This window comes from Bos mutus, chromosome 21, assembly GCF_027580195.1.
Source record: "Bos mutus isolate GX-2022 chromosome 21, NWIPB_WYAK_1.1, whole genome shotgun sequence".
Taxonomy (NCBI): Eukaryota; Metazoa; Chordata; class Mammalia; order Artiodactyla; family Bovidae; genus Bos; species Bos mutus.
The window spans coordinates 54,678,239-54,700,512 of NC_091637.1; the positions used below are offsets into that span (position 1 = coordinate 54,678,239).

The 22,274-nt window shown below is 50.9% G+C and overlaps 1 protein-coding gene across 1 annotated transcript in view; it reads right to left on the reverse strand.

Moving 5' to 3' along the window:
- Positions 1-2,116: 2,116 nt before the first annotated feature.
- FRMD5 (FERM domain containing 5) overlaps positions 2,117-22,274 on the reverse strand; it is a 44,718-nt gene continuing 24,560 nt past the window's right edge. The window contains exons 7-13 of the mRNA XM_014477252.2: positions 19,000-19,088; positions 15,973-16,036; positions 15,335-15,426; positions 12,672-12,746; positions 12,047-12,115; positions 11,056-11,162; positions 2,117-4,779 (exon numbers count right to left, since the gene is read on the reverse strand). Of these exons, the coding sequence (XP_014332738.1) occupies positions 4,202-4,779; positions 11,056-11,162; positions 12,047-12,115; positions 12,672-12,746; positions 15,335-15,426; positions 15,973-16,036; positions 19,000-19,088 (1,074 nt within the window). The 3' untranslated portion in view covers positions 2,117-4,201. The remainder of the gene's footprint in view (positions 4,780-11,055; positions 11,163-12,046; positions 12,116-12,671; positions 12,747-15,334; positions 15,427-15,972; positions 16,037-18,999; positions 19,089-22,274) is intronic.

A 22,274-nucleotide genomic window follows, 5' to 3' on the forward strand; every position in this document is an offset into this window, starting at 1 on the left:
AGGAAATGTTTTGTAAGTATCTTTGGGGTGTCTTACTCCACTCCATCAGCAGGTGGTAGGGGTGTATAGAGGAATCCTGTTCAGGAGCTGAAAGCAAATGTGTTCAGGTGCAGCAGCGTGGTGGTGGCTGAGGAACCCCAACGGACAGGGGCCCTGAAAGGATGTGCACACAGGTGAGTCCTCATCAGTTATCCAAGGGCGGCAGCTGTGACTCTGTAGCATCATGGGAACCCACTCTCATCCAGTGGTTCTCATGCTTTTTCCTCTTCAGCTCACTTTAAGCAAAGATTTTTGTCGATTAGAAAAAAAAAAAAACTTCACTGGGGACAGGACACTGGATATCATTTTAAAGCTAATAGGAATCTCTTAAAATGAGGTAACTGCTTTCGGAAGATGATCTAGTGGCAGAATGGAGGGTTGGAGGACAGGTAGAATTGAAAACAAGATTGGGTAATAAGTAGCACAGTGGACCTTAGTTTCACCTTTTATGCTCATGGAGTTTAGAAGACCATTACCAGCCTGTAGTCATAGAGTGGTTACAGAATGAGATGAGATAGCGTTAAAGGAATGGATGCTGAAAGTACTTGTGAGTATGAGGTTTGTCACTGTGGTGGGGAGGTCATCCTGTTCCCTCTATAGGAGGTGTTTTCTGTTCTTTTTCTTACTCCAGGCTTAATACCAGTTCAGAAGTTGGACCGTCTAGGTTCTCCTCTGGGCTCTAAGACTATGTAACCTTGGGGAAATAATTTGTTTTTTCCTCATCAGAAAAACGAGGTCCAATTCATATTTAAAATCATTCCACACTTACAGCTTCCAAGTTCTTTTTTTAAAAAAAATTTTTTAATTGAAGGATAATTGCTGGTACAGAATTTTGTTGTTTTCTATCAAACCTCAACATGAATCAGCCATGGGTATACATATGTCCCTAAGTTCTTAATAGTATTTATCTGGGGGGGGGGCCAGGAATAAAGATAGTAGATGACTCTAAGCAAAGTGATTCTTTTAAATAACTTCAGTCACAGACAGCAGTCAGCTGTGTAAACCCCACTGGTGTCCTCTTATCTATGGGCTGTTAACTTTAAGGAGGAGAAAGTGAGACCGGCTGTCAGTTAAAAAGAAAAAAAAGAGTCCACTCTCTTCTATGATATTTAAATATTTATTTAAGTTTAAAAATAATTTTCATGGCACCAGTGATTTTATGCTAACTACATACTGCATATGTAGAAAAAGGTACATTGCTTTGAAGGAAAATGTAACTTAGAATTTTTGGCACACGAAAGGTTAACAACTATATATATATTTTAATGAAACTAAGAAATTCACATTTGCAGGTAGTTTACCTTCTACTGCTTAAAGATGCAGTACACTATTCTTCAGTAAGTTTTATTTCCTCTGATAGATGAAGCTATGGAAACCATTGCTTTTTCTACAATGAGATCAAACTAATTTTGAGAGAAAATAGACGTAGTGGAACACAGTAAAGCTAGGTTAAAAAACGTGAACAACTTTTGATGATGGGGGAGATAGCAAAAAAGACTAGTCACCAACAGAGGAGGTTTGTTGTTCAAGCATTATGTGAAAAGCAAATTGAAGGAGACTTTTCTATCTGTATTTTGTAGGTGGGATAAGCTCTGGAGAAATATAATCCACAAGTTTCTGTTCAGAAAGCAAATCCCTCTGTTGGAAGTGGTGTGGACTATTGTACCGTTGGAACTCTAGATACAAGTAACATACCAAGATATGGAATACTGCATCTTCCGTTAATGTGAATATGAAAGGTCAGAGTTGAGTCTATCACTCACTGCATAGAAACACCATATTCTACAGACTGAGGTAGGAACACTACACTAAAAGGTAATCTGCTATGTTGCATAAGACAGTAGATATCCAGGGTAAAACCAGCCCCGTGTCTCCTGACAGCCTTGTCGTCTTTGAGTCTACTTTTCACTCAAGTCCTCTGCTAGTAAAGCCTTTCCTGTGTAGATGACAAGTGGCAGTGGCTATCTGGTTCTGAGTGATCCCTAATCTTTACTAGGATCTCCCTCAGTTTTTGTCTTGTCACTTGGAAAACAGATGTTTGTAATTCTGCCCAAATTGTTGCTGGTATGGAAATGGTCAGACAGGCTCTCCTCTTCCAGGCTTCGATTCTGGCTGCATATTAGCATTACAGTACTTGATCTTGCTCATCGTGGCATCAGGCATCTCTTTGCTGGTTGGTTGTTCGAGCACCCTTTAAACAAGCAAGCCCAGCGTCTCTACTGGGAAATGATCCTGGATCTCTACCTGTCAGAAATCACAGCAGAGCTGGCCCTCCTGCTCACACACTGGTAAGAAACAGTTCTGTTGTCTAGATCGGGGTTGGCAAATTCTGGCCTGTGGGCCAAATTCAAACTCACCATCTGTTTTATAAATAAAAATTCTATTGGAACAGAGCCTTGCTCCTTTATGTATTACCTGTGGCTGTTTTTGTGCTCAGACAGCAGAGTAGAGTAGTTGCCACAGAGTATGGCCTTCAAAACCAAAATTTTAAAATATTTACTACCTGGCACTTTACAGAAGAAGTTTGCCGACCCTTGGTCTAGATAAAAGGGCGTTTAAAATTTCGTAATACCCACCTTAAAAAAGAACTCTGTTTATTCCATGGCTGTTATATTCTGTACATGGATATGGTTCTGCCACCTCAGAGGACACACTAGGGCAAAGCAGACCTGCACGTGACTCTCTGTTCTGCGCGCCCCAGCAATCTGTCCACGGACCATCTACCTACGTCCTCCAGCCCCACATGACTTGGAACTCTCTCCCTGAGATGAAAACAAGTTCTTGTGTGTGAGCGGCTGTAAGTGTTGCAGAGCTTGGGCCGCGGACCCCACACTCGCCCTTCACACTTCTGCCTGCTTCCAACGGCTCTCAGCCAGGACAGCCAGCGTTTTCCTACAGCTTTCGTCTTCCTGGTGAAGAGGATGACCCTAGGGGGCAGTGTTTCTACAGCTAAGTGTTGGTCTCTGCCACGTTCACCTTTTGGAGGCATCTGTTAGAACTCTTATTTAAAGAGATTCTTTTCCTGGTCCCTTCCAAGGCTGGTTGATCTTGGAATTCTATTTTCTGAAGCTTTTCATTCTCAGGATCAGTTTCTTTCTTGCATCTTTTAAGTTCATCAGGCTCTCTTTTTCTTACTCCATAAAGTAAAAACAAAAGGTGAATTGATAAGAAAATAATATTTTGTTGTTAAAATATAAATTGAAATAGTCTTTTCTAGGGGGAGAGGGGTGTACAAAATAAGTACTGCTGTGTGATCTCAACAGTCTCTCCGGTACCTCAGCTCTGGTTTCTGTTAACCGTACTTAGTCCAGCGTCTGACAGTGCTGTCTACTGCTGGCGCCACTGAATTCACCTATTGCTTCTGGAGCACTGTAAAAGTCTTGAGGTCCTTAGAAAAAGTCACAGGAGTCTAAGTTGATTATACAGAACTCATGGTGATGCTCCCTAGGATCTAGTCTAAGGGGACAGACTTATCCCACCCCTGCTGCTGTAGCAGTGGTCGTTTCAGATCCCCACTCTACTCAGATTTGAAAGAAAGAAAAGGAAAAGAAAATCCAACTCAGACCGTCATAAGAAGCAACTTTCCATTTAATCGTTCTACATGGATGTTTACTTTTTTTTTTAAAAGCTCTGTCTGGGAAGAAAACCTAGACAGTCCCCATTGTCCAGGCCCCTGACCTGCCCTGCTGAGGCTGCAGTGATGAGTCTGCTGGGCCCCCAGCAGGGAAGCTCCTGCGGTAAACAGAAGACGACAGCCCTCTAGTCTTCAACTAGTGTCTCATCTGCTGGGTGACACTACTGTGAGAATCAGTAATAACAAAATAAATTATTTTTGATATCTTCAAAATAATACACATCTATGAAAAATCAAAATTCAGAACCAAAAATTATCCTGCAAATTGGGAGGATGAGAAACGGAGTTGCTGAGCCTTTCTTGAGAGAACCTCTGAAGGAAATGAGTTTTCCCAGTTAGTTTAGACAAGGCGTGTGCCTAGCCCCTTTCTTCTTCTGGGAAACGACCCTCCTAGGCTGTGGACTTTCTGAGTCATGAGAGGAGGACTTGGAACATGTGCCGATGGTTCCGCGATGGGCCCCATTGCTGGGAACGGGTAGCCGGGCTCCTTGGTCCACCTGGCTAGTTATTGGGAGGATTCATGCCTTCTCAGGTGTCAATGAGCAGGCTCACCACTGAGCGGATTTTGCAGGCAAACCATCGCCTGAGGGGACAAAAGTATTGATAGTGGAATTGTTCAAACTCGGGGGTCTGGCGGATATCGCGGAAAAAGGCAATGTCAAGGTCAGACTCAGTAAGGATGATCAGGAGGAGGAGCAAAACAAAGAGGAGTCCCATGGTCACAAGGAGCAAACGGAGGACACTTAAAACAAACTTATTCACCTGTTCCTCCTCCGGCCTGCCGTGCCCCTGACACAGGGCCCTCAGCTCGCCCCCAAGGGCCTCCAGCTCGGCAGCAGTTGGGGTGCTGGCCTCAGACTCCTTCTCCTCCTCGATGCTGCAGGTTGCCCCGTTGATCTGCCGGGAGAGCAGCATCAGCTCTAGGCTGTGCTCGGCCACAGGGGTGGGCAGCACGCTGTCCGCAGGGCTGTAAGCCTCGTCCGCGATCACGGCGACTCGCTCGTTGCTGTCTGCCCGGCTGCTTCTCGCGTGAGGCAGGAACGTGTCCCCGTGGGAGGAGGCACGTACTGGGGTGGAGTGGGCGCTGTCCCGCAGGGACTCGAGGCCTAGAAAGACAAAGGGGAAGTGAGCAGGCCTTTGTGTACCAGCGCGCTTTGTGTGGTGGAGGCAGCCCCGTTCCGTTTGGTCACTGATGTCTTTGGAAGCCCCTCTGCAGCCCCACGTCGTCGCCCCTGCTCTCTGTTTTGATGCATCAAGAGTATGACCAGAGAAGCAGCAGGAATCAGGGTGTCACTGGCTGTAAGTTTCTGTTTTGTTTTTTTCCTCTCTTTGCTTATAGTTTTGGCCATAGTCGTTACAGACTCTGCCTTTCCTGCCTTTGGTGTCCTGGCTCAGCCCAACCTGAAAGAGAATTGCAAACTATCTCTGACCCAGAGCTGGGGTTTTGGTTCAGGGAGCTGAGGGTCTTGAGAGGCAGGAATGAAGAGGAGACTGTTTTGCCCAATGGGGCCTCATCAGTTACCTATTCTGGAGCTGAGTGTCCTCCTGACACCTGAACACACTGCTCCTTGAACTCGTGAGTTCATCTTTTGGACTTCTGCAGTTGCTGTCAGTCTCTTCAGCCTCCACTCTTAGCTGTACTGACCTAGAGTGGGGTGAAAACCCAACCTGCTCTTCCTAAGTGCTTGCCCTCTCTTTTCACCTTCGAATGAGCCGGGTCCAGAACAGGTGAAGCCAGGGGAGTCAGCCTGGAGTGTAGACTGGTCTCTGAGAAGAGGACCAGTGGGAAATTCCCTTACGTTTGTCTGGAGGAAGGGTCTTCTGGCCCTAAAAGTGCTCATTATTCTCTTTCTCAGAACATTTCTCACTTTCCAGAGCTTAAGCTCTGGTAGGGAAAAACAGAAACTGGTTACTTCCCTCAACCAAACAGCCGCCACCCAGGCCTGAGGATGTGGACTCAGACTGGCTGAGCACCCTGTCACCGTGCTCTCTGTCACCAAGCTCCCAAGAAAAAGGCTTCTTGTTTCAGGCTCAGTGTCTGCATTTCCCACTCCTGGACACACTGGTGCTGCCGGAGTGGCCCTCCCTACCTTTGTGGTCCACATCAAGAGAAGCTTGTCCCTTTCTATTGCTCTGAAATTGACCTTGACTGCCCCAGACTGAACCAGATTCCCAAGTAGTAAAGATCTGACCTAACCAGGGCTGCTTAGGGAGTTTTCTGGCTCAGGGTTAGCTTCTTTTAAAAGGTGCCAGTCACCTTTCAGAAGCAGTGTGTCTCATCTTCGTTAGCTTCCTTGTAGGGTAGTCAGTTGCAGCCAGGCCGCCTGCCTGCCCAGGCTGCTTCAGCCGTTCTCAGCATATGCACAGTTACAGGTTCTCCAGAGGAATGAACGAGTGGCTGGGGTGAGTGGGGCAGATGGCAGCCCCCCGTTCTCCGCCTCTGCTCCCCATCACATCACCGTTAGTGTACTCGCCACAGCTCTCAGCTCCTGCTTTCAGAAGGTTCATGGGTCCTGGCTGTATTTCCTTTGTCCCTATGCTCTAAACTCTTAAATCTGTATAATGTTTTAAACATTTCAAAGCACTTTTATCTTTCAACATTCTTCATGAAGTAGATAGGGCAAGAGGTTATAAAACTTTCCAGAGTCATGTGGTTGGTTGGTACTGGCAAAGGCGATGGTAGCGTCCTAGCATCTTTCTATTCCATGGTGCTGACGACCATCCAGCTGGATTCCGGGGAGCGGAACAGCGGGCCAGGATGAATTAAGTGAACAGCCTGCACCTGGCTTAGATTTAAGTTGCCCAAGAAACTGTCATGAAATAAGGTAGAATTAAGAGCCTGTCCCTTGTTGCAGCGCCTTCGATGTTCCTCTGCTCTCTGTTCCCCTCTTCTGCCCCCACTGCACGTGTAGCCTGAGAAACACGTGCCTGCGAGTGTGAAGTGGGTTCCTGATAGAACAGAAGCCTTTTCAGGCCCTGACTACACGTGATGCTGGCTCAGCTCCTTTCCCAAATCCTCTTGTGGCTCTCTGTTCTCGGGAACCTCCTCTCCCTTGCACCTCACAAGGACAGCTCTGATGGCAGATTTTCCAGCACATGACCAGATTAGCTGCCAGAAGCCACTTCACTGCAATCTCAGCTTGGCCTACAATTCAGCTCTGAGCTTGCTGGGGAAGGTGAGAGGCAAAGGCTGTGACATGAGAAAGCACAATCAGAGGGACCGCAGAAGCCACGTCACCGTGAGTTGTTGGTGCTCTCAGTAAGCAAGATACTGGCTACGCATGCATTTTTCCCCTAAGGAGAGCGCCCGACAGACAAAATTATTCAGTAAATATTAGTCTTCTATTCCCCCAACAGCAGGCTTCCCTGGTGGCTCAGACAGTAAAGATTCCACCTGCAATGCAGGAGACCCAGGTTCACTCCCTGGAGAAGGGAATGGCCACCCACTCTCAGATCCACCTGTAAGGTGATCTTAAATCATCACTCCTATGCCACGTTAGTCCTGTACAGAGCTTCAGGTTTCAGTAGAAATCATCACTCGCCTCAAGCCTGTTGTTCTGGGATGGCTCAGGTGGGCGGCACAGCAAGACAGAGGGTGTCTCTTTACCTTGGAGGTGCTCCAGCTGATCGCCTTGCCTGGAGTCGGCTCCCAGTGGGCTGGGGGGCACAGCGGTCAGGAGCCTCCCCTGAAGCCGGGGCCCCAGCCTCAGGATGCGCACGCTCAGGGGCCGGAGGCAGTGATTAGTCAGCCGGAGCTGAACTCGGACTCGCGTGTGAATCTTAATCAGGCTTTTCCCCATGGTGGCCCAGGAAGGCAGGCACGTCTTCAGTGGAAACCAGCTGGTCTCCTCATGGGACCAGCCAGGAAGAGAAGGTACAGGGGGTCACGGAAGGAAACCCAACCAGGGACGCAGGCTTTTTCACTGATCACACGCCATGGCAGCCCCTTCACAGTGCCTCCCGTGCTGGAGACAGCAGAGCGGCTCTGAGAGGCCAAGCTTATCAGGGCCCTGGATTCAGTTAGAAGCACTTAGACCCATAAAAAGTAATGTTTTCCCAGCCTGTAGAGCTGGTTCCCTGAGGCCCGTTATCAGGGCCCCAGGCCTCTCAGAGGGTTAGGGACCAAGAGGGTAGGGGTGATGCCAGAGGGGAGAGGAAGCGGGACCGCCCCAGAAAACCCAGGATGTGAAGCCACAGAGGCAGGGGGCCTTGTGATGTGAGGCTCTGATGTGTGAGGAGGGGGCTCTGCGGCTGGAAATGGGCCCTGTCCTCTGCTGGGCTCTGTGCAGGCTGGTTGCTGACTGGTGCCCCCGGGGGTACAGTGAGTGACAGGAACGGACATACCTCTCTGGGTCAGGCCTGTGCTAATGTGTTATCTTGGCATCCCTGAGAGCAGAGGGCAGGGCCAACCAGTGCAGGCTTCTGTTTAAAGGTTTCAGTTCAGTGAGATTACATGGTTTCATTCAAACTGCAATGTTACGTTAATGTTTTTGCTGTTTACCCCCATTTTTGGAGAAAAACAAAGCTTTCCCCTGGAAAAGGCAAATGGTTTCTGTGATAACAATTTATATGGTGTATGGACTGCAGGAAAGACAACCCCTGATGGAGCATGAGCCCATGTCAAATGTCCATAACTTCCTGAGAGTTGTGCTGGTTTGTGCCCTTCTCTGAGGCCCCCGTCACGTCCCTCCCACCCTTCCCTGCCTGGTTGGGTGGACAGTGGGGATCAGCCATGTTAGGGGCTTTAAAGGCAAAACTGCCCTCAGAGATGATGCAGCTGAACTTTCTCCTCCTGAAATGATCCATTCTTTATTTCACTAGGTTTCATGACCCCTGTACTTCCTAGGTGGCGCAGTGATAAAGAGTCTGCCTGCCAGTGCAGGAAACACAGGAGATGTGGGTTCGATCCCTGGGTCGGGCGCCAGTCCATGGGGTTGCAAAGAGTCGGACGTCACTGAGTGACTAAGCACATGGCTCATACCTCTCTCCTGCTCTGCTTAAGAAGTCATGTACTGTCTGGGCTTCCCAGGTGGCGCTGGTGGTAAAGAACCAGTGCCAGTGCAGGGGACATAAGAGACGTGTGTTCGATCCCTGGGTCAGGAAGATCCTCTGGAGAAGGAAATGGCAACCCACTCCAGCATTCTCATGGAGAATCCCATGGACAGAGGAGCCTGGCAGGCCATGGTCCATAGGGTCGCAGAGAGTCGGACACGACTGAAGTGACTAAGCACGCATGCACGCACTGGTAAGAGCCACTTAACTGCTGAAGTCTTGTATTTTTTCCAAGGCAGATGTCCATCTGCCTCTTCTCACACTGACTTTCATTCTGCCTGTGAGTTTATTCCCACTGGGGCAGTTCTGAGCTGCCTGCTCCCTCCTGGGTCTAAATGGGCCCTGGGTGGGGATGGAGGCTGTGCTTGACTGTAGGCAGCCTGGGGCACAGGGTGTGAGGAGCAGGGTGGCTTGGGGAGGAGCACTGGGACGGAGGCCTGCTGGGCTGTCATCTGCCAGGTGTCAAGTTCTGAGGCTGAGCTTTTGAGGCCAGGCCCTGGCCTTTGGGGGAGAGGGGTTCTCTGCTCTAACGGCTTTCATGTGGCCTCTGCCCTCTGCATCCTCCTTGGCCATTTTGCAAGCTCAGGTGACTTTTGGATGTTGAGGAGCTTACTGCTGCTACGATGGGAGGAGGCTGAAGGCATAGCCAGCGCTGGCTGGGAGCTGAGGCGGCCCCATTGCTTGTCTTGGAGAAGCCTGAGAACAGTGTCCCCACCCCTGGGGTGTTGCTAACCCTGCTTGCAGCTACTCCCGATGACCTGTATCCCCACCTGGATGGCCCCAGTCTCCCCTCTTCTGGGAATGCTGGTTTTCTTGATATTCTTCCCTATACTGGGGAGCAGTAATGCCCGAGGCTGCTCTGTGATTCCTGTATTAGTGCCAGCTCCCCCTGGGGGTGGCCCTTCTCTCTGGGAGGACAGCTGTCCCGACTTTCTGCAGGAGTCCTGGGATGGACCTGATGGCAAAAAGGGCCTCAGAGAGGGGAGGAAGATATGTATCCTCAAAAGATGAGAAGACATTCCGCTTTGCTGAGATGCACACCCCAGAATGAGAGAGCCGGGCTCAGTTCTCCACTGAAGAGTCAGATAGGAAAAACCCAGGGGCAGTGTCTGATGACAGCCAGAACTCAGTAATTCCATACCTGCTTGGTACTTTACAAGGCCACCCCACCCATGACACCCATCCCCCCCTACAGTGGGGTCAACAGGCTCAGGTTAAGCAAGCTGCCCCAGAAAATGCACGGCAGAGCTCCTGTGCTGACCTCAGCTTTCTGTCTGGACCAGGGCTCTCTGCAGTGCTTGCTGCTGCCAGTCAGTGCTTTCGTCTCTTTACTTGCACAGGGACTGATCCAAATCTGCCTGCCAACGCAGGGGCCATGGGTTTGATCCCTTGTCCGGGAAGACCCCACATGCCTCGGAGCAACTGAACCTGTGTTCCACAACAGTAGACCACCACACAGAGAAGCTCGAGCACTGCCACAACTGGAGAAAGCCCGCACGCAACAAGGAAGATCTGGCGCCACCAAAAATCATAAAATAATAAAGTACTCGCACATACACCAGCTTCTTCACAGCCCCATGGAGTTTTACAAATGGAGCACTATGGTACTCCCATAATTAAGGCAGCTGATGGTGGCTGCCCGGCCGGGGCTCTTAACCCCTAGCCTATTAGTAGTTCTGTGCCATACTCAGGTGATGCAGTCACTGACACATCATTAAATTCTAAGCACAAGCCAGGGATCCTCCTAGAGGAGCAGCAGAACAATGTCCTTCCTAACCTAAGGGATTCTCCGTTTTCATTAACAAACAGCATTCCCACAGAAAGGGCTGAGGGCCTTCCCTCCCCAGCCTCCAGGACAGAGAGGTATGAAGCAGTCATATTCCGTGTCCTGTTCCTTGACACCTTCTGAGGCCTTCCAAAATGTCATCTTCAGGAAGGAAAGCACTCAACTTTATACCCGTATCAGGCCTGTGGGGCAGCCCGGGTCAGTGACCACAGCTGACAACAAGAGTCCTAGAGTCTCCTCATGTTATTAACAGTCCAGAGACTGGAGGGGTGTCAGCCTCAGCTACGGGGGTGTCTGGTTTGGTGAAGATACATAGACTTTGTCGTTCTTCCGCCTCCACCAAGAGGACAGATTTCTACAAAAGGAGAAGGTGGTGGCAGCTACTGGAATGCTTCAGGACCATGCAAACGGGTTTTCATTTCCTGGTGAACTGCCTCACCCACCTTGATCCTTTAGGCTGTAGAGACCGGGTATCAGATCTGGAACACCAGTGAAAGCCTGCAATGTGGAGGGACCCTGGGTCACCTCCAGAGCTCGGGCTCACCTTCCATGATGGAGATGTGAACAGCTCTCCTGCGGGTCCTGGGGACGCTGCTCAGCCTTGGGCCGTGGGTTATGGAGGGACAGCTGCGGCTGGGGACCATCCCCGCTCTGAGGTTAAAGAAAAAGAGAACTCTTGACTCAGTGCACAGACAGATAGAGAGTTGACTAGTTGTATTCTAGTTACATAGAATTGCCTGGCTGTGTTAAGTTTTGTTTTTTAAAATCATTATCCCCTTTAGTCCCTGGATCCCAGTCAGAGACACTACTTCAAACCTGTCAATCTCCTAACATCCCAGACCCACCAGAACCTTTCTTTAGTGTGGCAGTGGTGCCACCAGTCCCTGGGCAGGACTCAGGGGGGTAGAGCCCAGGATATGCGGCACTCCTAAAAATGTGCCTAAGACCGATTCTGCAGCCTCCCCTGACTTCCCACAGGGGCTGCTGGTGGCTGCGGCTCCGTGTGAAGGCAGGAGTAATGACCTCTCCCATTCACAGAGGTCAGGCTGGCGGCAACCCCAGCCCTCTTAGCCAATCGTCTTCTCCCCGGGTCTCATCAGGTTCTAGGAGATGGACTCCTGGACATGCCTGATTTACACTTACACATAAAGCATGGATCCTGAAACTATTTCAGACCTAGTGTGACTGACTTCCTTTCACGGACTGTTTACAGAACCCATGAAATCTTGCTGCTTAGGCGTGTCCGCTGAAGTCTGTGACTAATCTGAGGACTTGGGATGACAAAGAGAATTACCCAGGAAGGAGGCTCCTGGGTCCCATGTATTGTCTTGGCTGCATTCACCCACCTGCCCTCATTCTCCATCAGGGCTCAGGGAACCAGGGTCAGCCTGTTCTGTAGGCCTTTGGCCGAGACTGGTCTCCTCAGCCTCCTGCCTGGTTTGGGAGCTGTCATGGCCAGAATCTTCATAGCGCTCAACTTAAGATCCTGAGATCTGATCTGGGACCTGGCTGGGGGTAAGCCCCTGGCAGCTTACCTGTGTATTTCTGGTGGCTCCCGCTTGATCTTGGCACTAGACTCCATTACTTCTTTCGCAACTCGGCCGCTGTAAGTAGTAAAATAAAACATGCAGCAGGAAGTGAGACAGTGTTCCAGGACGCGCTCTCTCTAAGATCTCAGATAACTGGCTGCACTGGGAAGTAGCCTCTTTGGCTTACCCCATCCCAGTGTTCAGGCCACTGAGAAGGGCTTGCTTGTGGGGGTAAAGAGCCCTAAGGCGTCCTGAAAGCTCTCTATCTGGAGGCTTTGGGATCTTCCGTTCTCATTTAAAGAATGATTCTTCATTGTCCAGCATGTTCCAAAAATATTGCCTCAAAAAAAGATCTTTAGACAAAAATGAGAGGCATCACTGTTACAGTTCTTATTTTGCTGCTTTTGTAAGAGGAGGAGGAGAAGATACATATTGTCAAGCCCTACAGGCAAACAGCTGCAGAGAAGGAAATAGTCAAAGGGTTAGGAGATAGGAGAACCGGATGGAAACCACAGGCTTTTCTGGAGGTTCCCAGCATCTCTGTTCTCAAGGGTAAGGACCACTGAGCCACTGTGCTCCAGGGAAGGGTCTGAAAATAGGTCCATAGTGGTTACTTACTGTCACTATTTACCTGTATCGGAACCGGCTCCCTTTAAAGAATAAATTGCTGCTGGACACTGTGCGCACTTGGCTTGACTTCTCCAGCCTGCAGCAAGGCAAAGTCCAGTGTGACAGACGGCCTGCGAGGCCTTACCGCCTAAGGCAGCGCGTCCCCAGCTCCTTCCAAGGGCTACTTGAGGAAACCCTTTGGGAAAAGGCCCTTCACAGCCCCACTTGTTTCTGACTCTCCTTCAGCCCCTGAGGGCCACACTCACGGCCTCAGTGCTGGGGGTGGGCAGGCTGCAACCTGCTTCCATATCAGGAGTGTACGGGCTCCTCAGGAGTGCCGGCTGGGGCTCCCCAGGAGGACCGAAAGAATAAACGTTAGGGCCAGGGGCTGGCCGAGTAAGAGAATGCCACCCGCTGAACCTCAGCCAGGCCTCTGTTAGCAGTGTGCCCTGGGCAGGTGTCTCTTTCCTCTCCCAGTCTTCTCTATAAAATAGTGGAGCTGGGACTTCTTGACCTCAGGAGTCCCTCCCAGAACCAGCATCTGAGAGTTCATGTGGATATCTGGGTAACTGTGGGTGGAGAAGAGAGGAGAGTCTGCCTTCCTATTCTGTCTCCTCCTTGGAGAGAATCTACAGTGTGGTATCACTTTAGAGACTCTGAAAAGCCCTGAAATGAAAAAACTAGCTGAACTTTAGTACAAGTTCCACCATTTATTTGAACTCGGACCCATTCGCCCTCTCTCAGAATACCTACTAACACCGCTGTCCAGGCTGTGGACAGCCTATCTATCCTCTTGAGTGACCTCTGTGACCTCTTTAGTCCTCTCACACTTGGACAAGAAAGCTTGGATAGAGCTCCCCAGATTGAATCTCCTAAGACCCAGCTCCACCCACAACACGCCCTGGGTTGCATGTCGTGCTAACCCAGCTGGGAACCAATCTGGTCCAAAGCCTCTGTCCTGAGCGGTCAGTGAACATTTAGGGAGGCGTCCCTATATCCAGGAACAGCAGTTCCTGGGGACACCATCCCCACCTGTGTCAGGGCTCCACGAGCCTCTGAGCCTACCTGCCCTCCTGCCTAAGCACATTTTTTTTTTTTTTTTTGCTTCAAAATATTTAATACGTGTCAGATATGCAGTTACATTTTTATCGGAGCACGTTCTTGAGTCTGACCCAGCCAGCACCTTGTGAAACACTAGGCCAGACACAAAGCAGGGATCTGAACGCATGGCAGATGCTGAGTGAGGCCAGAGCGGCTCTTGATAGAGACTGGGCATAAGTGGGGATCGGACCCAGGATGCAGGCTTCTAATACTTAATTAGTAGTCAGTGGAAAACAGTGGCAAGCAGCCCTGGTTTCCACTGTGGGTGCTGTCAGGGTGTGGAGATCTATTCATGAAAGACTCAGAAACTGAGTTTGGTCACAGGTTCAGACCATGGCACAGAGGGAAAAGCAAAGGTAGGCCTCCAAAAACAATGGTGAGATGTTCTCCTGGCTTTCCTTGGACAGCCAGGGATTGAAAAGGAGGGAAATGGGACCACATGAAAGTCTTCCGCGTGCCTTCTCCATGAGAAGAAAGAAGCCCACTCAGGTGAGAGTTCTGGCTGTCAATTCAGTTCCTCCCCCCAATTCTGGTATCAAATGCACAGAAGTTATTACACAGCTCAGAAAACCTGCCCAAGGAATAGCCTCTGGGGAGGAGGGAGGAACAGGGAGGAGACATCCCACAGCAGGCAGCAGAGTCCTTGGAGTGGGGAGGATGGGGCCCCCTGACCCCCTCCAGCCCCCTTCCCCTGACAGGGAGAACTATGGCCTGTCAGAGGAGAAATATACTACACATCCTGTCTTTGTTGTTCTGATCAAGATGCAGCTTATTAAGGGATAAATCACTACATTCTGTTTTAAAAACAAGACCAAGAGTTTTAGCAAACATACTTTTTCTGGCATCACCCCAGTTTGTTGATGGGCTATTTCTTTGCTTCTTGATGCTTTTATAACCACTTTCTTAAAATTGGGCACAAAAGCCTCAGTATAACTTTACAAAATCATTTAGTAAGCTGTGCTCTAAGCTGGTATCTCAGTAACAGACAAGTCCTTGCTCCCTCCAGCTACCCCAACGCCGGGCTCCCGGGCGCTTGGCCTGTCACTGGCAACATCTCTGTCAGTGACACGCCAGGAAGGGCTGGGCCTCAACTGCAGCTCAGCACCAGGCCACCCACTGGGGAGTGGGCCCCAGAGTCTCTCCAAGACTTAGGAAACTGTTCTGGGTTGTGCCTGTTCCTTCATGGAGCTGTTGTATTCTGGGTCGCCCATGCCTCTGAATGGCTCCACAGGGCTAGCTTACAGATACCCATGGGCTTTCTCTGGCCCAAGCCTTCCCCTAGGAAGACATAGAACTGCTCTGCCACGGGGGATGCGGTGGGTGCGGGGGGCGGGCAGCTGTCCAAGGACATCACAAGGTAGACCCCTTGGGCAGCTCTGCTGAGGCACTCTCCCAGACCTCAGCTTTGACCCTCCAGCTGGTACAGTCACCTGGAAAGGACTCTGGGTTTTATAAGGAAGCCCAGCGCTGTCATCTCGTGTTCGCCTTTGTCAGTTTCTTGGTTTCCTGCCCATCATTGCTCTAAAAGTTGATTCTCTGACTCTGCCGTGATCAAGGCAGTCCCCACCCCAGGTATCCACTCACTTGTAGAAGGCTTGGTTCTCGATTCCACATTTCCAGAGGTGCTTGCAGGCTTCTGGAGTTGGAGCAAAATATGTGAGAATAATTTTCTTTTCCTACAAAAAATCCCACATAGGAACAGCTGAGTGTGGATGGAGACGCGAAGGGTGAAGTGGGCCAGGACACTGACCCCGGGGCTGTCTGAGGGTTCCCTACCGCTCCCAGGGATCGGCTTCAGGTGGGGAGAGCAGCCTCAGCACCCACGGGCAGAGCTCAGGTCAGTGTGCAAGGGCACGCCTGGCAGTCAGGTCCCGTCGGAGTGAGTCTCCGCTGGCCTAGCGTGAACGAGACGAGCCCTCCCCAGAGAGAGTGGCACTCTCATCTGGAATTTTCTTCTTCTTTTTGGGGGTGTTTATTATCTTCCTGGAATTTTCATATGGAAGCAAAAGAATCTTACTTTGTACTTTCTGGAGGTATGGAACCTTAGGGGTCACCAGCGTCCCTGACGAAGTCCCTGTGCTCCAGGGCCTAGCCACCTCCATTCCTCACCTCCATATCTTGCCCTTGGTCCTGACTTAGCCTGCAGGCGGCTTAGCTCTACCTTGGTGGGCCACCTTGGTTCAGCCCCGGCCCTCCCTGAAGAGAAGGAAACTAGCACTCACCTCTTTCTGACTTACGTATAAATAAAAGGTCTTTCCTTCAAATTTCAGCTTGGTCACCTCATTCCTAGAAGCACAAAGAGAGCGCCTGTCAGCTCGCTGTGGGCCGCCTGTTGACAGCTAAGTCTCGTAGATGCACAGCCCACCCCGACTGGAAGGGGCTCCAGGCACAGACACAGTTTTAGCCAAAATTAGAACCGAAACAAGACAGCAGCGCAGGGGCCTTAGAGAACAGTCGCTGAAACAGTTCACCCCACAGTTTCTGGTCAATCACTATCATAATAGGGTGATAGGAGGATTTCGGGCTCATCAACAGTGGCTGTAAAAGGGAAATGTCTGCACGGGCAGTGAGTCTAGGTAGAGTGGTCCTGGGCCATTTCAGGATTTGGTTCATAACACAGGTGCATTATCTAGGTGGGACTGTCAAATGTAAGGTGCCACAGGTAGCTGATGAGGCCAAAGTTCAAGATACAGCAAATAATGAGAAACAATGCAACCGGGTTCTGAGGGAGCTGAGTCTTTCAGGTGACGGTGCCACTGGATGGAGAATGCAGTTTAATGCAGACAAATGTCAGACGATCTCGGGGAGGGGGCAGGGCAACATACCAGAGAGAGGACAGATTACATGGAACAGTCATGCAGCGTACTGACCAGGAAAGGGGCTTAGGGGTTTGTGTAGAAAAATCCTTGAAGCCACCAGCCCAGTGAATGGCTGCAGTAAAAGAGGCAAACAGGATACTGGGGTACATCGCCCGCAGGACAGACACAAATCAGAAGAAGTGACATGGTTACTGTACATGGCACAGCTTCGACCTCACCTCCACATCCTGCTCTCAGCCTTGGTGACATTTACAAAGTGGGAAAACGGACCGGGGTCTTAGCTTAGGTGGTTGTCCCTGAGAGCCAGAGGACCAGGCCTCTGCATCGACCGAGGCCTCAACTTCCCTTCCACTGATCTGCCTGACAGCTTCCCTGTGGAGCCCGAAGGCCCCCTCCTACCTCACTGGGGCAGAGTCTATTTTTCTACCCTCTCCCCGCGCAGGGAGGTCTGACCACGCATATCTGCCTCCACTTGGCTTCTTCCTCTTTGCGATTTCTAGGGAGCTTTTCCTCAACATCCTAGAATGGCAGCAGAAATAAGAACAGTGTACCCGGCTTACTCCCGGACAGAACTCCTGGGGCAGAGGAAGGCCACTTGTTCCCTGGAAGCCACGGCCGGGTCAGGATGAGAGCTCGCACTGCTGACCACCAGTTCCGAGCTCATACGAGCCACGTGGGGTTCCTTCCCTGTGAGGCTCCCTCCCAGGCAATCCACCTCTCGTACACGTACAGAATACCGTACTTATCAATCGACTGATAACATAAACAAGCACATGGATCATCTCGGCTTCAACAAGCAAGGTAGGAAAGGAGAAAATTTTCTGTTGGGAGTCAGATTGAAGTTTACATCTGTTACTCTGACGTTGAGAGAGATGAAGAGACTTCCTGAAGAAGTGGGCTGTGAGAGAAGCCAGAGAAGGAAAAGGGTCTGGGGCAGCCTGGAGAGCTGCAGTAGGGCTTCTGGAGGGTGAGGGTCCTTTAGGGACCACCGGCCCTGGTGACAGGCGAGTCCTCCATGTTTTTAGCTAAAATGTTCCCTACCAGTTGCCTCATGTGACAGCTGGCCTGGTCGGAGTGTGGCCAGGATGTGGGTGCTCTGGGAACGTCAGACCACCCAGAGGCTCCATGTGGCAAGTGCCCCTCACGAGGAGAGCGGTGCCTGACTCTGCTCAGTGTCTGAAAAGATCTGGTTGGACAGAAGACCCCAAACCCTCACCATCTTCACCTAGAGAGTGCAGTGAGTGAGGCCAACTTGGGAAGGTCGGGCAAACTGGAGTGTTGGGGTGTACCCCAGTTAGTGCAGTGCAGCAGGCCCACCCTGGAAAGGGGTTTTCTGGGGAACGCGGCCTGATTGGGCACATTTGGGGAGCAGTTTCATGAGCACTCTCATGATGACTGTGTCTCCAAGCTTCACAAAAGTCACGAAGGTTGGAAAGGGGGTGTCTGGCCTGCAGCACCCCCGGCAGAAAGCTCGCCAGGGAGAGCTCTGTCCTCGGGTTTCCCACCAGCTCTTCTGGAGAAGGCCAAGGGGATAAGCCAGGAGCAGGCTTCCGTGGCTAGCCCTGCTGGGCCAAGGAAAGCTGCTTGTCCAAGCCCCTGAGGAGCGGACCAGCTCAGACCTGGCAGCCTAAAGGGAGGTTCAGGGGTCGCAGGGGCCGAGGAGAATGTGCAGCATGGTCTGATGAGGCTGCACGGTGTCTGCGTGCCCCCGAGAAAGATTCTCTTAGAGAGCCACGTGTCCATCAACAAACCAGAGTCTGCGGCTTCAGCTCACAGAGCCCTGCCGCAGAACAGACCTCGGCAGATGAGCAGGGAGGAAGCAGTCCGTGCAGCTGCAGTGGGGGCTCCTGCCTGCCGGAGACGGGAGTGGGAGGGGACAAAGGGGAGGCATGTGACTCCTGGAGGCCGAGGACCCCTAAGCCCTGAAAGGGGATGGGAGACAGCAGCGTCTGTTTCCATAGGCAGTGCCCCCCGAGAGGTTCAGTCTGAGGAGAGTGTTTTGCAGAGCACCAGGGTAACTTCTGTCTGCTCCAGGGTCACTGCAAGCCCTCCTTTGTTAGGAGAGTGGGTAAGAAGTGACCCTCCCTGAGATGCTATTGCCCCCAGGAGAGGTCAGTCCCAAGGACTCGGTTCTCATAGGAACTTTGCTTCCCTGACACTGGCTCCAGCTCTAGACCTCATCCTACACAGGAACCAAGTATCCACACCCTTTCTCTCTCTGGAGAGGCTGATGGCTCTCAGGAACACCCCTTTGGAAGAACAGGATCCCTAGAAGAGACCGCTACCTTCACCAGTTACCATTACGGACGCAAGGCTTAGGAGAGGGTTCAGAACCAGAACTCGCCCACTCACAGACAAAGGACATGGGAACCACAGCCCTCCCCAGCTGGTGAGGGGTAAAAAGCCTGTTTTGGAAATGAAGATACTCACCATTTAATGAAGTGGACCCTCTTGTTTCCTTGCAGAACAACAAACCCAAAAGGAGTGAAGGCCAGAAACGCAGCATTTCCTGACACGTCCTGTAACATAAAGATTTCTCATAGGACCGTGCAGGCATAAGAACACAGCTGTCCTCTGAGGATATAGGGTTAATACTTGGCAACCAGTCACAGAGGGAAGAGCTTGGCATTTGAAAGGAACAGGCAAGTTTCTTACCTTTCCTGAGCCTCAGTGGCCTTAATTTAAGTTGTAGATTATAATACCAGTCTTAGAAAGCTGTTGCGAATATCCAGAGAACACATTGCTGGGGGGATTGTAAAATGGTCCAGTCACTTTGGAAAGCAGTTTGGGAGTTCCTCAGATTGATAAAGGTAGAGTTACCATGTGACCCAGCAATTCCACTCCTAGGTATGTGCCCAAGAGAACTGAAAACATACGTTCACACAGAAACTTGTGCATGAACGTTCAGAGCAGGACTATTCATAGCAGCTGCAAAGTGGAAATAATCTCAATGTCCATCAGCTGACAGATGAATAAACAAAATGTGGCACATGCATACAATGGAATATTATTTGGCAGTAAAAAGGAATGAAGTTCTGACACCTGCAACAACACAGATGAACCTTGGAAACACTGTGCCAAGTGGAAGAAGCCAGTTAATCAGAGAGCACACGGTGTACGCTTGCGTTTATATGACTTGTCCAGAACAGGCAAATCCACAGAGACAAAAAGTGTGTTTCCGGTTGCCAGAGGCTGCGGGGAAATGGGGGTGGGGAGGGACAGCCAAGAGGTACAGGGTTTCCTTGGATGACGGAAATGCCCCACAATTCAATCGCTGTGACGGTTTCACAACTGTTAACGGGCTAAAAACCATCGAACTGCACACTTTGAAAAGGATGGGTTGTTTTGATGTGTGAATTGTATTTCGAGAAGGCAGCTCTGAGTGAGTGAGAATAGCAGTAATCAGTATCATGATGGCCTTACACACTGGACTCCCTCAGGAAAGTTTAGCTGAAGAAAATGTAAGACGCAACCAGCCAAGTGGAACAGTTACCGCCAGCCCTGTGTCGCCTGAACCAACCAAGAGATCACCTGTCACTTTCAGCCGGTGAACAAGAGGCTTGAGGCTCTGCTGGGCAGAAAGGGGAGAAGGTGCGGCAGAAGCTGTAGGTCCTGGTTCCCTCCCATGGGATATGGGCTCCAGAAGGCCCGGGCCTTTTCAAGGCTGGGACGGGGCCCAGAAAGCTGGCTCCTGGGGTACATTCTCTCAGAGGTGCTTCCTTCCTAATAATGGCCACAGGTGAGCATCTCTTCTGCTGGGGGGTGAGGGTGTGCAGGGGGCCAGAAATTATGCCTGGATGCTGACTGAATGGGACTGACCGCAGGACAGTCATCTGAGGTGCAACTCAGATGGTGCCGCAGGGTCAGAGTCGGGTCCCTGGTGTGATGTGTGCAGATGGGAGCTGTGGCTGTGGGGTTCTCCTAGCCTCTCCCACCTTCCAGCTTTGCCTCACTGGCGCAGACCTTCAGCCTGATCAGTCCTGAGAACAGTGGGGGCTCTGCAGGGGCTCTGCAGGGCCTCACGGGCCTTGCCTCAAGAAAAAAGTACAGTTTTGCCTTAAAACTGTCTCTTCGAGCCAGGGTTACAGGTGTGAACACTGGGCCCAGGGAGTAAACCAAATGTACATTTTGCAAACATCTGAACGAACATACAGCTGTTACTGTCCTTTCCTCTCGGTCTGTTGTGACCCCAACACTTGGCTGCAAACACAGCATCATTCAACCCATGGGCACAGCAAAAAGCTGTTTAAAAATAACCTGAATGGAGATACTGTGAAGCCATGGGGCTGGGCTTCCCCCTGCCTGTCATCAGGGCTTGGTGGTGGGTGCTAACGGCTGAATACACAATGCAGTGTGCCAGGGGGTGCCAGCACTAACTGGGCGGGCTGGAGGAGTCAGACCTCTGTGAAGGTCATCGTGGTGACAGTGAAGGGAAGGGCAGGCCCTCCCATGAGCTGGGTGGCGCTGGCTGGGTTCCTTGGTTGGCATTGGTCACCGCACCATCCAGATACCCCAGGGCTGGCCTCTGAGTGAAGGATGTGTTGGACTTAGAAACAGTCTCTCCTGACCAGACTGGCTGACTAGGAGCAGGGAGCAAACATGCGAAGAAACCCCGATTAAACGCCAGTAAATATTACTCATCTTTCCAATAAATAATAATAGCACCTGTGCTATATCCCCATCCACCCTCTCATTGGAAGAGAGCAATTATCCAGACTGTTTCTGATGCAACAGCTGCAGACAGAGCTGCTGCAAGGCCCTGGCACCTGGCATCCACTGGGCGGGGGCCAGGCAGCTGGGGGGTTTGCTACTTGTCTCTGCACGTGAGGAGCGGGACTGGAATTACAGCATGAAACCTCACACCTGGGCCAGCGTGAAAACGCACAGGCGGCCACAACGACACCATCTCTGGAAGCTTCCTGGTTTCCTTCCTCTAACGAGCCATTCTCCTTGTGAGCCTGCCCCTGGGGTTTATATGTGAAAGGCCTGCCCCTGGGGTTTATATGTGAAAGGACGAGTTACTGACAAGAGAAGGAGATGAAGACAGGGAGAGAAGTGACAGACGGCCATACCCTGTCCCTCAGGCTCCCATCTCAGCCATCTTTCCTGCCTGTCCCCTCCATGCTGACGTATCAGCGCCCCCCGGACTGCGCCATCAGTGACCTGGGAAGTGGAGTAAACACCCAGGCCTTGCCAGCCATGCAGCAGTTACCACCAGCCCTGCTCCGTATCCGTCCTGCGCCTCATCCCTGTGGAAGGAGCTTCAGTCCTGGTTTAGGACCCTAGCGATGCTTCTTAATTTGCTCCGTAACTTCCTTGCTCCTCTGGGCCTCAGTTTCCTCATCTGTAAGATGAGGACCACCATACATACTTCAAAAAATACTACTTTCAGGACTTCCCTGGTGGTCCAGTGGCTAAGACTCCTCACTCCCGATGCCAAGGCCCAGGTTCCATCCCTGGTCCGGGAACTAGAGCCCACATGCCGTAACTGAGAGCCCACGCGCCGTAACTAAAGATCTTGCACTCTGCAGCAAAGATTAAAGATCCCACGGGCCACAACTAAGACCCAGGACAGCCAAATAATTTTTTAAAAAATCATTAAAAAAGGAAAAAAATATATTATTTCTGTCTAATTTTAGGAAGATGGCCTAAATGATGTACTGCCAGGACAAGGCCAATGGTGATTTGGGGAGGGGATGGGTTTG